Source organism: Triplophysa dalaica, chromosome 24, assembly GCF_015846415.1.
Source record: "Triplophysa dalaica isolate WHDGS20190420 chromosome 24, ASM1584641v1, whole genome shotgun sequence".
Classification (NCBI taxonomy): Eukaryota; Metazoa; Chordata; class Actinopteri; order Cypriniformes; family Nemacheilidae; genus Triplophysa; species Triplophysa dalaica.
Genome location: NC_079565.1, coordinates 9,440,804 through 9,458,722, shown reverse-complemented (window position 1 = coordinate 9,458,722; position 17,919 = coordinate 9,440,804). Strand labels below are relative to the sequence as shown.

The 17,919-nt window shown below is 37.8% G+C and overlaps 1 protein-coding gene across 1 annotated transcript; it reads left to right on the top strand.

The window, feature by feature from the left end:
* Positions 1–1,565: 1,565 nt before the first annotated feature.
* ca12 (carbonic anhydrase XII) lies at positions 1,566–17,636 on the top strand. Its single transcript, XM_056739893.1, has 9 exons — positions 1,566–2,208; positions 3,475–3,495; positions 11,058–11,237; positions 11,857–11,999; positions 12,801–12,896; positions 13,179–13,242; positions 13,331–13,488; positions 14,967–15,093; positions 15,660–17,636. Exons 1-9 carry the CDS (start codon positions 2,124–2,126, stop codon positions 16,313–16,315), a joined length of 1,530 nt encoding a protein of 509 aa, XP_056595871.1. The 5' UTR covers positions 1,566–2,123; the 3' UTR covers positions 16,316–17,636.
* The last annotated feature ends 283 nt before the right edge of the window (positions 17,637–17,919 follow it).

The window sequence follows — 17,919 nt, the reverse complement described above, 5'->3', positions numbered from 1 at the left end:
ATCAAAATAAATTGACTGAAATGCACTCATTGGGCATCATTTATCAATCTATTTTAGAAATGAGCTCCGTGCGAAGAAATCATCTCATGACAGTGTTTACGTGTGATTCATCAAACATTCGTATATGCCGCCAATCTCATCCTACAAATCGATCGTGATTTACATATCACGCTTTAAATTCAGTGTATAGCCCCTAGATTGTGCAACATGGAGAAACGTTATGCGGCCAAAAAGAGGAACTTTTCCATTCCATTCCATTTTCTACCGCTTATCCGAACTACCTCGGGTCACGGGGAGCCTGTGCCTGTGCCTATCTCAGGAGTCATCGGGCATCAAGGCAGGATACATCCTGGATGGAGTGCCAACCCATCGCAGGGCACACACACTCACTCATTCACTCACGCACTCACACCCTACGGACAATTTTCCAGAGATGCCAATCAACCTACCATGCATGTCTTTGGACCAGGGGAGGAAACCGGAGTACCCGGAGGAAACCCCCGAGGCACGGGGAGAACATGCAGACTCCACACACACAAGTCGGAAGCGGGAATCGAACCCCCAACCCTGGAGGTGTGAGGAGAACGTAGGAACTTTTCCGATTTAGAAATTAAAGTTTAACCTTACTTCAAAGGAAGTAAAAAAACATTTTGAAAAGACATCACTGCTGCGGTCAACAGTGTTTGTTTAGTGAAACGCACTCCAGCAGAGGTTTGTATTTTTTATTAGTTATTTATTGGATATTTATGTTTAACATTTTTTTACCACCGTTTCACTATTAGTTATTAGTTCACTATTATTTTTTCTCTTTCAGATCTATCAGAGGCAGGACCAGCGGTCTTCAGAACCCACAAACAAACCGGCCTGGAGCCTGCCACCCAAAGCCAGCCAACCTCGAGCTGAGACACGGGTCTTCAACACCCAAGTGAACATTCTTTCCATTTGAATGTATATTTGTCAAATAAAGACGCTATCATCTTGCAAACAGCTAAACTTACCCATTGCTTGTTATATTGATTATACGTTTTTAAATGATTTACTTTTAATTGTGCAACATTTTTGCACAAAAACACCCTTTAGCCTTGTTATTATCAAATAATGAAATTAATTAGGCTAGAAAAAAATATTTTATTAATGTAATGAAAATAAGAAATCCCATCGGAATCTATATTTACATTTTTATACTAAACGAAAAAATGAAATCTTTCTATTTGTCAATATTTCTTTTCAGTTATAAAAAGGCTAAAACGTACAGAGACCTTCACCCTATCTCAAAACTTGCGTACATGAACTGAGTCCTGACGTGTTATTTGATCACGTCCATTGATAAATGGTAAGTTTTGCGTGGAAACGTCCGTACGACCAGTTTTTTGTATGTGTGTTAATCATTACATGGCAGATAAACGAATTACTACTTAAAACACTAAATCTGTACAATTGTCGATATCACAATAGTCAACACATTATGAGTCCGGTCTTGTCACAACAAACACTGATTTAAAAATATGTTTTTAAATACAGTAGAAAAACAACTTTTCAACATACTATTTTTTGAGCAACATTTAGGCTAAACAGTAAAACAATATCTGCTTATATGCTTTTTGGTAATTGCACTTTTCGATTTAAACTTGTGACAACTAGCCCCGGTCTCGCCTGTTGCGTTAAGTGTAGGTGGCGTTGGATATGTCTCGAAACGGTATGTGTGTGAACGCACGGACAGATTCCCGAAAATCACTGACAGTGTGAATGAACAAAATCTAACGATCCCGGGAAAAATTCCTGGACATATTTTCCATGATTTTGTGTGCAAAGGGCTCTAGAAAGCTGTCTTAGACAGCATATTTCGTGCGTGTATTTTTAGACTTGAAAGTCGCGCATGCAGTCACAGAGACGCACACAAAGCTCCGCTGAGTCAGCAGGCAATGCCCCTATGGGGGTCAATTGGCCAGAATTTGCGACACAGCAACAGTTTGTATGAAGTCAACGTGACCGGGACGAGTATTGCGATGGACTTCTCGGTCATCGCTCTGACGTCATTGTTTAACAGATCGAGCGGAGCATGAATGATAGCATATATATAAGCCGGATGGACACTCACTTCTGAGTCGACTACTGAGGGAGAAATGAAAACAAATACCCGACATCTCTTTAAAATGACTTTAACACTTGTGTTTATCATCCTCGTGGGGTGCCCATTCGCCTGCAGGGGTAAGTTTATCTTTGACATTTTTTCCGAGTTTACCTAAAAGAGCATTTAAAAAATATTGCATTGGCTATATACTTTTGTATATAAAGTGCATAAATAAATCAGTTAAGTGATTTTAAGCATTACATTTTTTGTAATAGGGCTAATATTTTAAAGTGTTCTTGGTTAGGAAAGGTGACAGTATATGTTTGCATATGAAATATGGAATATTTAAATATTTGTGAATATTTGTGTTTTGTGTAAAAGGTCAATAAAGCAAAAACCTTTAATCATTTGCGTCACTTTTAGTGGACAATATCCCTACATCCCAACTCATTATGTAAATCTCATGAGAAGGGAAATTGACTTTGCATTAAAACATAATATAAAATTAATGAAGAATGTTCACTTTGGCATGCACGTTCATTAGTATGTCTGGGTTTTTATCAGTATAATCTGTGTAGGAATTGGTTAGGTGACCTTATTCGACCCTGCTTTAAGACTGTAGGTGAAACATTTGTCACAGGATTAAGACCCGGGGGGTGATTTAATTGCACAGTTAATATCTTGTCTGTTTATTTCTTCGGACTTGTAACCCAAATGTTGCCGGTTTGAGCCTCAGTACTAGCAGGTATTGTAGGTGGGGGGACTGGATGATCAGCACTCTCCTACACCTTCTATACCATGGCTGAGGTGAGAGCCTTGAGCAAGGCACTGATCCCCCAACTGCTCCCCGGGCGCTGCAGCAATGGCCGCTCACTGCTCTGGGTGTGTGTTCACGGTGTGTGTGTTACTCATTTGGATGGGTTAACTACAGAGCACAAATTCCCATGGAACACCATACTTGGCGTCACATCACTTTAACTTTCCGCAAAGGGTCAGGTCACGAAAAACATAAGGTCCCAAATAATTCACTTTTAACAAGTTGGTATATGTCTGGAAAATATCATAATTTCCAGTTCAATAAAAAAAATGTTGCGCAATATACCTTCATAATACTGTATTGATTTACACACCGTCTGGGTACTTCATTAGCAGCCAGAAATCTCTAACAAAGACTCAGTGAGTCTTTCGGTTCATTTGACTGTCCAGAGCAGCAGGTTGTGACCAGAATGGAGTCAAGCTGCATTGGAATGAATTATCTGACAGATTAATGACCGCACTTGTGTCATTCCCTTAGAAGCGCACGATAAACCTAAAGGGATAAAAGAGCTGGTTTCCTTCTCAGATTTGACTCATCATCATTCTTTTTTAACAACATTTAATGTTTGTTTCCTTCTTTTTTTCAGGGGCAAAATGGACATACAACGGTAAGTGGATCTACTTGTGTGACACTGCTAGTCAAATTGTTTAACTTCAAAAATATGAACATATTGCAAAACTTCTTCCAAAGACGAAAGAAAGTCATACAGGTTTGAAATTACATTTGTGTGAGCAAATGATGACAGAATTTATCAATTTTGGGAGGACTCGCCCTTATAAAAGAGGGTTTGGATCGCAGCACCCTCGAGTTGGAAAGATCTTGCAGGGTTATATTGACTGTGAGAAATAGCTGGAGGAGGCGCATTTTAACGTTTCCCTTTAAAGACCAAAGCAGTAGTGTTCGTTCAATCATCTGCTACAACGAGCAGGAGAACATGCTCCTTACACTGTTAAAATAAACAAACACCTTTAAAATAAACATGCCTAATCACGACCGCTATTGCAACGTTCTGGTCTGCTGCCCGCAACCGGGTCACCGCTTCTGGTTACCGTCCTCATGAGTCAAGACTATTCCTGGACAGGTTGGACTGTTATCTCGAGCAATCCCAATATGCCATACCAAATTCGACATGGAAACCATTCGGCAGCCATGACGAAGGTATCAAAGCACACGTTCCTCCTGGTGAAAAAGGGAACTCGGGTTGTTGAAGTGACCTTCTTGTGACCCCCTTTGGCTCACTTGCCTCAACAATTATTCCCAGCATGTTTGTCATGTCATTTCTCTTAGCGTTCCTTCCACCGTCAGACGGGGTCTCAGATTGCCTGCAGGTTTGCAAGGAGACCCTGTTGAATTATATAAGGTTGATACAGCACAGTGGCATTGCGTTATGAGGGCATAAATAAGAGGCCATGGGGTTAAAATAATGTGGCGTCAAGCTGTATATTTAGGATGTAATTTGTACACCTTGTACTTCCAAAATGCAGATATTTAGTTGTCAGAACAAATTTAACTTGCAACATCTTAAAGTGAAAGTTCACCCAAAAAAGAAAATTCTGTCTTTCATTTGTTCACCCTCTTGTAATTTTAAACACGTATGACTTTCAAAAAAGAAGACATTGTGACTTTTGTATGTAAGGCCGGTGCCAAGGTGTCCACACCAAAGGGCACACATCCTGAGAAACACAGAGCTTCACCCAATACAATGAACTCCCCACAGAGTTTGCATCCCCATCTCAGACGGCATACAACAATGAATGATGATCGCAAACTCACACCTTCACATTTGTTCTCTTCTCCCCCTCTCCTCTTTCTCTCCAACTAAGCTCAGAGCACATCAAAGCTCACCTTGAAACTGGATAGGACAAATACCATATTTGATACAAACAAAGACACGTTTGGTATCCTTTGAAATGTCTCGGTGAGATTGGTACACTGGTCTTATTTCCACAGCAGTAGAGCAGATCAAAACATAGATTTGAGAGTTAAAGATATTCTGTTCACTGCCGAGGGTGTGTCCTTCCTGGGGTTTTCATGTAAATGCCCATTTGTGGCCTGATCAAATCCTTGAGAGAGTCCTTTACAATGTAAATAGTTTTTGTGTGGAGTAAGGGTATTTTGGTCTGGGTATTTAACAGAAACGGGTAAAATGTTCAGAGGGATTCTTACTGTGATGAACCCCACAGGGCTGTGGGTTCCTTTGAAGACACACAGCACTATGTATTTCTCTTCCAATATGCTTTTCTGAATTTATCATCCTAATATCATGGATGTATTAAATTGGCTGTAGGTTTACTTTTTGGTCTTACCTGACAAATATATTGTAATTGGAAGTAAATTGTTATTTGAGTTGTTATTTCTATGTGCAAATTTAATCTTAAGAAACTTATTGTCAAGACACAAAACCTATGCAACTCAATAAGTACCGCTGTTGTGAATAAAAAAAAGTTTAAATCTACAAATTTGGACATATCTAACATACAGAATATCACAGAGATTTAAGGGTTTCACTGTTTTGTCTTAGGCCACCTAGCAACCACTCTAAACATACTAGCAAAACAATCTTGCGACCACCAACAGCACTCTAATATTGTGATATAGTGCTTTTTCTTTACAAGAATGTTAAAAATGAATTGTAAAAGAAATGTTGGAATGTAAGTCAAATTTAGTTTTAATATGTAACTGGTTTGAAATAAGATATGATAAATTAAAGGAGCCTCGCCTGCAAGAGGGAGCCATATAATGGCTTTTATTTTAGGAAGGGCTTGTTATTTTAATTGCTTGCCTGTGTAACTTCACAGCTCCCCTTAGGTGAGAACAATGAGAAACTACTTTTCTATTATTCTGTCTTTATGTGTGACACATTGCAAGTTGAATCTATATCATCTTTTTTGTGAGACTGTATTTGTGAAATTAAATTTGGTACTGTGTTGAGATTTACATTGCAAAGACATCCATAATATCCAACACATTCTCACAGTAGTTTGTAACTATATTTGTTTTACAATCTGATTCGTTTATATTAATTAATACATGTGCATTTTGGTCTGGTTTTGTGCCAGTGAGCACAGTTAGCTTGGGGGTTACAGGTGAGGCTTAGTTACAGAGTAAATATTTTGTGACGTTTAAGGTCCTACTGTGGTATATGGAGTGTCCAACAACAAGTTTACGTACATGCACGGTGTAAAAAAACTTAAATTTTCTAATAATAGGCGTTTTTTATTACCTCACTTCTTGACTGACTCTCAACTGATTAGTTTGGCGATTCAATGGTTAAATCCCCTCCTTTCTGTCAGCCTACTCTGATTGGTCAGATGGTCTAGTCTGCTGTGATTGGTCGTGTGCAGTGTCGCAAATGGAACCTAAGCAATCACACGTAGTGACGCAAATCTGACCCTGAACTGAAATTAGAATGACAGACAACTCGTTCGTGTAATTTTAGAGTCGATTTCTTTATTCCCAAGCCAATAACTTTGTTATTCGTTCATTTTCGGCTTTACAACTTGGCGGAGCTTACATTCACACACAGCAACATGACACACTGCATGTGATGTAAATTTAGGGACATTGTAATATTATCTCATTAATAATCGTACGTTTTCTGGTATAATTAACTTCATACAGATTTAAACAAAATAGTCAACTCGTGAAATACAACTGTTTAGTAGATGAGGCTGGAGCATCTTGTATTGTGCTGTATCTTGTATGGTCCTACTTGACATTTTACACTGGTGCCTTAAGGGGCTGTCTAAAAATGTGTGGTACATGCGGAGCGCCCCGCTGTCTTCTTTTTTCAAACCGCTTGGGAGCTTGCGCTCTCTAGGCGCCTTCCATTGCTACGCAACCATGAAAATAAAATAACAAACTAGCGCATGCAAAAGATGCTAATTTTTTTGTGAGATGTTGCCTTGGTAGTTAAAATATTACAATGCAAATACAAAGCAATGATAATAGAGTTAAGTGGTCGAAGCAACAGAGCACTGCTTGAAATACCACAAGCGATCGCTGTACAATCTCGAAACACTGCAGTGCTTGTGTCGCCGTAGAGCACAGTGTAGATATTATCATCTCTGTCAAACAAAGCTCATATGAGTACTGTCCTCTGTGCCAGCTTATCCTGAGAACTCTTGACATTCTCGGCTGACTCGTGCTGAGAGAAGGCCTTTCTGGCTCTCTGACAGAAGCAGAATGACAGATCTCACTGCCTGAAGCTCTGGAGGACACAATATGATATCACATACGCTTATTGTCTTGAAACGTCATAACCAATTAAAACTTAAAGGTCTCATGAAGTGTGCTTGTTTATTGTTTTTATACTGTTATATGTGGTCTACTTATGACGTTTGCGTAGTTTTTACATTTAAAAACATCAAAATCTATACGTAATAGTCTATTTTCTACACGGGTCCAACTACATGCGCCCTTCTGTAAATATGGTTAGAGACGTTATGCTAGGTTACACATTAGCACCATTTACAGTTTTCGCACGGCATCAGTATTATCTGGAGGCCGCCTGTGATTTATAAATGAACTCCCCACATCAGTATGTCATGTGACGCAATCGCACGGCATGATTTTACTCAAATTTACTGACTTATTTCCCGAATGTGATGGCAAGGCTTTGCGTATAGTTAGTATAGCCTATAGTTGTTTCCGTTTAATGATATATGACCATACTTTTTATGTGACGGCATTTAAGACCCGTTAATGCAAACCGGAAGAAAGATCACCGCGATCGCGGGACTCAAATGTTACGAGAGTTTCCATGGTAAATAAACAAACGGGAGACTCCCGGTAACAAAAATGTTTTACTTGCATAAGACTGCTGCACCATTCCTATCAGATCCAATATTTAAGACACAGCACTGCTTTTAACTTTTAGTCATTTCACAAATCCAGTGTCGATCTCTGCCTTGTTCAAGAAAGAATCCTCTGAGAAATGAAACGAACATACGCTCCGTGTTTTTCCCACATGAGCTGGAACGTCTTTAAAATTATAACTTTAACCCTGCATTACTAATGTTGGAATCCTAAGGAAGGTTATGCAGCGACTGTATTCTTCCATAACCTTCCATACATCTTTAATGGCTCGCTAGCTCTATTTGGAATTGTCATGTGTGATGTGGGCAGGGCTAGATAAGTTGTTGTTGATATTTTTCTGTGGAGGCGGTGTTCAACCTATCAATGTCGTCACAGATAGGTGGATTCCAAAACCTTGCGTTTGCTGGAACAGATGTCATTTCACTAACAAGGGCGTTTTCAGTTCGAACACTTGATGTGCGGGTGAATATGATTCCCTCTTATATAACAAAAGCTCTGGTTAAAATTGTGATTTTAATTCATCACTCCTTTAAATGTGAGCCAGGTTTTTTTTTACAATTACCGTACATCAGATATGTTTTGTGAGGGTCAGCAAGATTTTTGCCGGTCTATGGGAAACAACATTGTTGATAACTGGAAATATGAATAAAATGTATAAGGTCAGAAATAAAATATTTACAGGTAGTCGTCCTTTCCTGTATCGGCTCAATCCAGTTGCAAACAATGACATTTTATATACTTATTAACTGTCATAACTTTAAAGAATTGATTATGTATTTGGAAAAATATACAGTAGATGGTTTCATCAGATGCACGCACTGGCCCACATTTTATCTCCCTTCTGTGATTAGTCATACTGTTACAATTTTTTTTTTTAATTCACATTAATATTTTTATTTTTATTTTTTAATCATCAGTTATTATTTCTTCCTGTGTTTGTTTATGAATCTGGCTAGTGTCTAATAATATAACTATTTATATTTATATTTAATTTAATTTAATTTAATTTAAGTTAAGTTCTGTTAACATTAATTAATATTATTATTTTATTGTATAATATTTTTTAAAATAAATTTGATTAAATTTAAAATTTGATAATTGGGTCCCGTTGTTTTGCCAATTTAAAGAAACCGAATGGTAAATCTAGCGGTTGAGCTTGGTATCGCAGTCTAAATTTTAAATATTGGAGAGGCAAGTTTAGCCAAGGCCATTTGTTTATCTTGTTGCTTTGAAACTGTATAGTACAATGTTATGAATATAACAGTATTACAATATATTGAATAATACGCAAGATATTGCTGTTTTTAATATATAAAAAAATACAAGCACTTGGTTTTCAAAATATGAAATGTATTATTCAATATATTCCATCATATTTTTCAGCGTATTCCCACATATCTTAGTGATAAGTAATGTCGGCCCCACATTGTGAGAGGACCCATTCCCACAGACGTATCCCATAGTCCCTATAGGGAACGTAGTCATATTTAAAGACCAAAATATCACAGACACTTGGACATGGCTCTTTTGAAGTGGACCCGTAAGAAACCACCCATACCTCCAGAATACACTAAAACCTGTATAAGAATGAAATCTGAAAACCACTCACAACACCTTAGAAAACCAAAATTCCCACAACACCCTATCAGCGTGCAGGCCAGCATTGGACTGGTCAACACTTACGTTCTGCTAAAGGAGACTTTTATGGTTTCGCTGTAATTTTGAAATCACATAGACTCAGCATCCAGCAGTTCCAAACCAGAAAGTTGCAGTTGTCTTAGCTGTGTGTTTATGCTGGTCTCATTATGACTACATAACAGGTCAGGGTGACAGCGGTTAGATGTCCATACAGCAGACCTCTGAGGGCGGACCATGAGCGTCTGTGTTATTATGATTGAGTCCTAATTAAAAGGCCTAAATGAACTGGACAGTTAGTAATTATAACCATACGGGAACAATGTGTTTCTTTGGCTGCCTTTTTTGCCCATCGTGGCGTTTCAAAAGGTACTAAAAAGACATGTTTCATTTCCAGATTTAAAACAGTACAGAGTACAGAAGCAGGACAGAAAATTATGATTCATGATTGGCATAGCAACCACAACAACCGTCTTAAGGTCAAGACTGTGTAAAGTAACAACAAACATGGCCATTAACAAACCGTAAATCTCTTTTTTACCTTTTAAAAGTTTTGAACTTGATTTAAGGGTTCTTCTTTATAATGCTGTAGTATTTTGTAGTCTTTGAAGTCGGCTTTGAGGACGAACAAAACGTTATATTTTATTGTTGGGTGTGGCATTGATGTAAGAGTATTCATTTAGTAAGGCAGTGTTTTGTGACAGCTGACCGTACCCTGCCTTACCAGAACTCATGGCTCTTCAGTCCAATTTTGGTCTGCCCAAATATGCAAAAGATGACTGAATAAGGTGGAAAATAAACTACAGAACGAAAATGTAGATTACATTGGCTTACTGACCTAAATCAAAAAAGTCCACCGTCTATTTTATATGATTTTATATATATATATATATATATTTTTTTTTTTTCATCGCAACAAACTGCACAATAAAACAATAAGCCAAAATAAGCTGTGGTTTAGGTTTACCAGGTCTTAATATTTTTATTAAATGGTTATTTCATTTACGTTTTCATAACATAAAACATAGCAAATAATTTTTAGACGTATTATAATTTTTTTTTTTTTACCACTGTAGTTCCTTAGAAACATCATAGTCTATAGTGGCGCAGTGAAACTTATGTAATGTGGTGTATGTTTTTGGGAATTTTACAATGGCATACAACACTGTTATTCTGTTTATAGATTTTCCACGTAAAAGTAAAAAATGTGAATTTGACTGTTTTTACAGATTTTTTTGAAATACGGTCAAAAACTTAAAATTACAGAGAAAAGAAAGTACAAGAAAACGGGGAAAAGATGTAATTTCACAGGGGAAAACTTTACTTTTTCTTTTGTAGCGCCCCAGCTGCCAGAAAAAATCTGTTTTTATTTAAGATATTACTTTTTACAGTTAATTTTTAAAATACGGTCAAAAACTGTAAAATTACAGAAACACGGGGAAAACAATTTATTACATATCCTCATATCCTGTCATTTTACAGGAAAAATGTTATTTCACTGTATATTTCTGTTGCCTCAGCGGACAGAAAAATGTAGCTTTTTTATCAACTTTTTTTTTACAGTACACGGCACAACCATCAGAATCAGAATCAAAGACTAGAACCATGCCTTTCATCATATGTGTTGTCTGGGTAAACCTTAAAACCCAAAGTATAAGCAAGCACCACTTATATCTGATCTGCTTCACTGATCACAATCTTTGACGTGTGTTCCAGGACCTGATGGAGAACACCACTGGCCCAGGAACTACCCGTTCTGTGGTGGAGCGTTTCAGTCACCCATTGATTTCCAAACACAGCTGCTGAGATACGATCCAAACCTACCGCCAATTCAAGTCCAGAACTACAACCTGTCAGCCCATGAACAGCTTACGCTAAGCAACAACGGACACTCTGGTTGGTAAAGCCACCTACAATATAATTGTTTTAAGCTTGTTTTGTTTTAAAACCTGAAATTATTGTAAGCCACACTTGCAAGTGTGTGCTTCACGTCCAGGAACCAAAACACCAGATGCCTTTACAGTAAAGAAGACATTACTGTAAAAACACATGGCGAAGTCATAGCCGCTATAATAAATGAAAGGATTTGTGGTTGTTAACCACGACAGGCACGGGTTAAAAAGTCTTTCTTCTCAAGCTTAATTTCTAGGTAAAGATCGAGGAAATAACAGGAGGATGTACTTGTATGTCAGCTGCAGCCATTTTCTGTCATCACCCTCTTGTTATGATAAAGCAGCAGCCTGTTTATACTCTTGTCTGGAAAATATGATCAAGTTTTGTTTATGACCCAAAGTAACATATTTAATGTCAATACTACTCTTCTTGGTAATGCTTACTTTCACTTATATTTCTAATCAAAAGCATATTATGATTATTATTACTATCCATATACCGTTTATGACTTGACGACGTGAGTGTATTTCTGACAAGCTGAGGTTTATTTACTCTTCACTTTCCAAATAACAAATACTTCACTGAAGGTAAAATGTGGTGTATTTTTCTTTTGTGTTCACAGTGCAGTTGTCTTTGCCTCCACACATGTACATTTCCAGCTTGCCTCACAGATATTCAGCGGCTCAGCTTCATTTCCATTGGGGTTCATCCAATTTGCTCACCGGTTCAGAACACACCGTTAATGGAAAACAGTTTGCTGCAGAGGTAAAGTCAATATGTACATGTCCACCTCACAGACCTCAGGCATTCATGTAAACACTTTTAGTGCCTGATCAGACCTTTTTCTGTGGCATACGCTCCCTTTGAAAAGCATTTAAACCATGTGTGATAGTAGCAGTTTGGTAGATAAATACGCAACCGAAACAGGACCTGAGGCCATGATGCAATGTTCAGTAATGTCTGTTGAGGTGTCAGAAATATAGCACTCCATCTCTGTTTATCATTTTAGGATGAGGTGTGTTGATAAGTGCAACTATTCTTATATAACCACGAACCAGACTTGCTCAAAGGGATAGTTCACCCAAAAATAAAAATCTGTCATCTTTTGCAAACCTCTTTGTCATTTCAGACCATTATGACTTTCTTGCTTCCGCAGAACACACGATATTTTGAAGAATGAAAGAACTTTCTCACTAGGCCAAATGAGAATTTATGGCTTTTGTCCAGCATTCATAGGCAAACACAGTTGGCATATGCGTTTTCATTGCATCAATGCTTTTCACATCATCAGATGCACTTTTGTTTGTAGTGTTTAGATTCTTTATAGCAGTTTTGAGATTTCACTTTTTGTTTAGTTTGTTTCGTATTCATTCATGTTAAACATGGATACTTATGATCATACAGTATAATGCAAAGTTTATTTAAAGCATCTTTAAAGGACAACTATGCAATAAGAGTTGCAGCCCTTATTCTTCATTATTTACTTGATTGAGTGCCCTGTCATTGAATTATTATGTAAATGTTGTGAATAGGTTTCTCAAAAGCCTGTATTTCTGTTGGATGTAGATGCATGTTGTGCATTTCAATTCTGAAAAGTATCCCAACATCTCCATGGCAGTGGACAAGCATGATGGACTGGCTGTGCTGGGAGTTTTTATTGAGGTAAGTCAAGATCTCAGACAACTTGGATTGGAGTAAAGCTAGGATTTAGGGACGGCTTGAAAGGTCGCTAGTTTGATCCCTGCGAAAACTGACTTATGGGCCATCATCGCCTTACACTTAAGAATAAAAAACATACCAGGTTGTTAAATATTTGTTGACATTTTGCAATACATTTCTGTGATAATGTAAGATTCTATTTTAATGCTGATAAAAAATAAATATCCCAGATGGTATACAAGAACTCGACTGAAACTTTGTTCAACTTTTTATGCCAACCATTAGATTGGAGAGTACAACCCGGCTTTCAACAAATTTTTCAAGTACATCAATGGAATAAGATATAAAGGTAAGCTTGTGAAGTTTACAAAAAAATCTGTGATTGTGATCACCAACACAAGTTAACAATGTCTCATCCCCAACACGTGAACTAATAGGTCAGAGAATACAGGTTCCTTCCTTTGACATCCGTCAGCTGTTACCAGCCGCTCTGAATGAGTATTACCGATACGACGGTTCTCTGACAACACCTCCCTGCTATCCCAGCGTGCTGTGGACCGTGTTTAAGAAACCTGTCACCGTTTCACACAAACAGGTAAATTCGTGTTCTTTCTCGTGTTCTTTTTCTGTGACTTTTTGTCTTAAATAATCTTGAGGAATGTGTTTTTAGTGAAGTTTCCAGTTTACATATTTCACACACAGCTAGACATAGAATTAAAATGGACCATGCTAAACACTCCAAAGCCACATTTTTAAAGGGCATCTTATCATTTTTCAAAATGCCTGAAAGAAAAAACCATACTGCAACATATACTATTAGTGAAACTATAACTTCTTTAATGGCTTCTATTGTTTTTTCAGCAGGTAGTGGTTTTAAAGGGATTTGTATTAGTTTTAATGGAAACTGTAGTGACGTCTACTGGTATGTGATGGAATATATTGGTCTGATGTTTAATTCTACAGGAATAATGCCCAAAACACACTAGAAAACATAATTTTTTAATGGTTTTAATGCTAAAGGTTCATAAGGGTATTTGTAATAAGGTTCCTTAAAAGGAAGGAAAATAAATAAACAATAATACGTAAGTAAAAGGCCGGCAGCCACCTCACGGTCGACTGCCGGCGACAAGAACAGAAATACAAACGTAAATATATGTCCAGTCCCGGTCCTCTCTCATCAGCAGTCCTGTCCCTTGTCCTTTTATGCTCCCGATGTCCTCCGTGAGATATGTGGGACCGGTGTGCGCACAGCTGATCCCAACTATCACTCACGCCACCGGCCCCGCCTCACGGCTCCCGTCCCGCCTTCCTCACCACAGTATTCTGTAAACCATTGGAATTTCTGTGATGGTTTCTATTGGGTTTCTATGGTTTTGTCAGAAGGGATGTCAGCCCTAAAAAGTTATGATGGTTATAATGGTTTTAAAATAATTTTGTAAAGGTTTTAATGGAAAAGGGTAATTAATAACCATTACAATTTCTGCAATGGATTCTTTTGGGTTTCTACTGTTTTTTTCAGCAGGGTACCTATTAAAGAAGTTGTAATGGTTTTAAAGGGATTTCTATTGGTTTTTTAATGAAAACTGTAATGGTTCCACTGTTATGTAATGGATTCTGTTGGTGGGATGTTAAATCCTATTGGAATGATGGCCAAAACACACTACAAAAAATAGTTTTGTAACGGTTTTTAATGGAAAAGCTAAAGGATCATATTGGTATTTTAATGGAAACCATTAGAGTTTTCAGTAGGGTTTGTGTTTTGGGCGTTATTCCAATAGGATTTAACATCTCACCAATACAATCCATCAGATACCAGTAGAACCGTAGTTTCCATTAAAACCAATACAAATCCCTTTAAAACCATTATAAGGATTTATAATGGTATTTTAATTGACACCATCAGAATTTCAGTTCATTTTCTATTGCTTTTTTTTAGCAGTTACGACACTTTTTAAGGCACTGATGCTATAAAATTGTCTATTCTAGATAAACTCATCAGCCTAATTGACTATAAGGACATTCACAATTCTATACATTGGCTAACCACCATAAACAATTGTTGTGTCTTCACAGTTTTTGGCATTGGCAACAGCTCTGTATGCCACATACTCTCAAGACTCGGCTCCCATGCCTCTCCATGGAAATTACCGGAAGCCACAACTAACAGACAGCCGAGTGGTACTGGTGTCCTTCAATGACGGTGAGTACAGCGTGGATCACAGCAAGCTTATATTAAAAACATAAAATGCTTAACCACCTAGCCACAGCATGATTTCCCATCATGGAATTGTTAGAAAGATGAACTTTCAAACTGGTCTTTTCTTGTGTCATCCGCGTATGCGAATGGCCTCCGTTTACACGCTGTTACTTTCTTTCCCTCAATGAAAGACCTTCATCACGACTGCAGTGTCCTTTAAAGCCAAAGCTGGGTTCTGAATTAAATGCTTCAACTGACATAAATCTTTCGCTCTAAACCTGGTTTTAGAGTTGGTGCACCACATTGTTCCTCTCTAAATGTCAGACAGTCTGTTGCTGTGAGATATCTTGGTTCGCTGTCATTCCCATACGCTTTAGCACTATAGTCTGCTTCAGTTTGGCTGGTATCTTTGCATGAAGGTTCAATTCGTCGATATCCTTTGCTTCCCATCTTTACTGCATGCGAGGAAAATGGCTGGTCTATTTTCCCTAGTCAAGCCTTGACACGTAGCCTGCATAGAGTTGTGCACTGTTAAACCTGAACCGCTCTCTACGTTGTGTCTGGTACAGGACTGCATGGTATTTTTTCAGTCACATCTCCCGCTGAAAGAAGACGAGTCGTTCAGAAGCTTCTGATGGGTGACCTGGCCGATCTGGCTGACGATGGCCTCCACCAGCTTCTACCAAATCTGAATCCTCAACCTGGGGCGAATAACAAATGGAAGGCCACCAAAACACACGGTCTCAATAACCAGGCCACTCAACATCAACAATGGCAAAAAGACCCGAAAGTCCCAAGCGACACCGTTCGCACTTCCTCCATTGGGAAGTACTTGCCAAGACACGGTTCTAGAGAGTTATGCTTTGAATCCCTGGAGAAAAAAGTTTTACATCAGCTCCAGAGATATAATGCAAAGGGACAGACGGTTGAGGCTTTGAGAGACGTCGTGTTCCCGGAGTTGAACCTCAGGAGCTATTTGGATTGCAAGTCTGAATTGGACCTCCAGACCGTGAGGCAACTCGTGCAAGGAAGATCCAAGGATGAGGCCACAGAGCTCGAACAATCACTGACTAAAGCCATGTTGAGACAGATGAGGAGGCAAATCTGGTTGAATGGACATCCAAACCAGAAAAGCATCATGGGGCATCCTCAAGCTACATCTGTGAAGGACTTTAGCTTGGGATCTGCTTACCACAAACCTCAGCAAGTGGAATGGGAAGATTAAATCTAAGACGTCCCCTGAAGCTTCCATTTTCGCTGTAGTCAGTCATGCACACTCAGAATATTTAGTCAGCTTGACTCTTAGGGCCAGAACGACGATTGACTAATATTAATTAAGTGTGACGGCACTTCTCTTGCGCTTTATCTCAGAGACATGGAGAGGTTTTGTTGTCAGCTAGTTTTTCTCTTGTTGCTCTCAGATGCAGGTATACAGGCAATGGGGTGGCTTTGACTTGTTTTGTTGTGCCTTTAGCTTATAAAAAGTTTAATGTGACCCTGGAGCACAAAACCAGCCATAAGTAGGACGGGTATATTTGTAGCAATAGCCAACAATAGGCTACATAGAGGTCAAAATTATCAATTTTTTATTTTATGACAAAATTCATTAGGGTATTAAGTAAAGATATTTTGTTAACTTACTACAGTAAATATATAAAAACTTTATTTTTGTGAGTGGATGCAGCAAAATGGTAAACAAAAATTGGCTACAAACACCTACAAACATCGCTTGCTGCTGCTCGCTCTTTGGAAATTAAGTTTGGTATCTATGTAAAGCTAAGAATTTTCACTTTCGGTTTCATCTACTCTTCACAATGTCATTACACCGGTAAGTTTATAGAGAGCGTTAAAACTAACCTGTTTCTTTTTAGCAACAGCCTGCTAAAGCGCCTCTGATGGGCAAGTTTAAAAGCGATCTTCTCTTTTTGTGCACCCCCAGATTTCAGATTTTCTTAAAGTTGTATCTCATCTAAATATTGTCCAATCAAAACCATATTTTCCCAAGAAACCATACATCAACAGAAAGCTTATTTATTCAGATTTGACACATTGACACAACATTTGCCAGATTAAATGAGTTTGGAGAAACCACAAAGTGGAAGTTTTTCATGTTACGTGAACATCTGGATCCGAAAGCTCGACTGGGAACTCTTGTGGGTCGGTGCAAATCTTAATAGATCATAAGCAAGGCACAAAAAAATGCGAAGTCAAAATGTTAAGGGCATATTTTTATATTTTATGGGAAAGTTAAAGAAATGTAACGTCAGAGTAATTTACATTTCGTTGGCAGAAAGAGTCATTCCAGAATTTAAAGGCACATGGGAACAAAATAAGAACTTAAGTATTTAAACACGGCTGCATTCTACAACAAAAAAGAATCTATAAATTTTAGGGTGTGATCAGAAAACTAAGTCTTCTTTGTAGGCGTACTTTATATGTATTTTGGTGTCTAGACTATGGATTGTAAAAAATAAAAGCAGATTTACTGTATATGACGTAAGTGTCGTTTCTTCACCAAGTAGAGGATGTACAGTATATTATACTGTATGATGCTGAAAAGTTATGTCTTCATATTATGGACATGTGTCTGTTTTTATCTGTATGACAAGAACAAAACTTTTAAAAATCATCGTAATTATAATACAACTAAATTACGAATCAAGGGTTAAATGTGCACTGTAAAAACATAATTTTACTATCATCTTTTTACAGATATTTCATGAATAATGTTCAATAAATGTAACTACGGAATTTTATAAAAATCGTTAAATTACAGGAAAAGTCTGCAAATTTACACATTTTTATTTTGACGGAGTATTTAAGTTTTTA

Coding starts and splice junctions, on each gene's coding strand:
- ca12 (XM_056739893.1), top strand. CDS start 2,124: ATGAAAACAAATACCCGACATCTCTTTAAAATGACTTTAACACTTGTG. Junction 3,496..11,057: donor GGCAAAATGGACATACAACG/GTAAGTGGATCT, acceptor CGTGTGTTCCAG/GACCTGATGGAGAACACCAC. Junction 12,897..13,178: donor TGCTGGGAGTTTTTATTGAG/GTAAGTCAAGAT, acceptor GCCAACCATTAG/ATTGGAGAGTACAACCCGGC.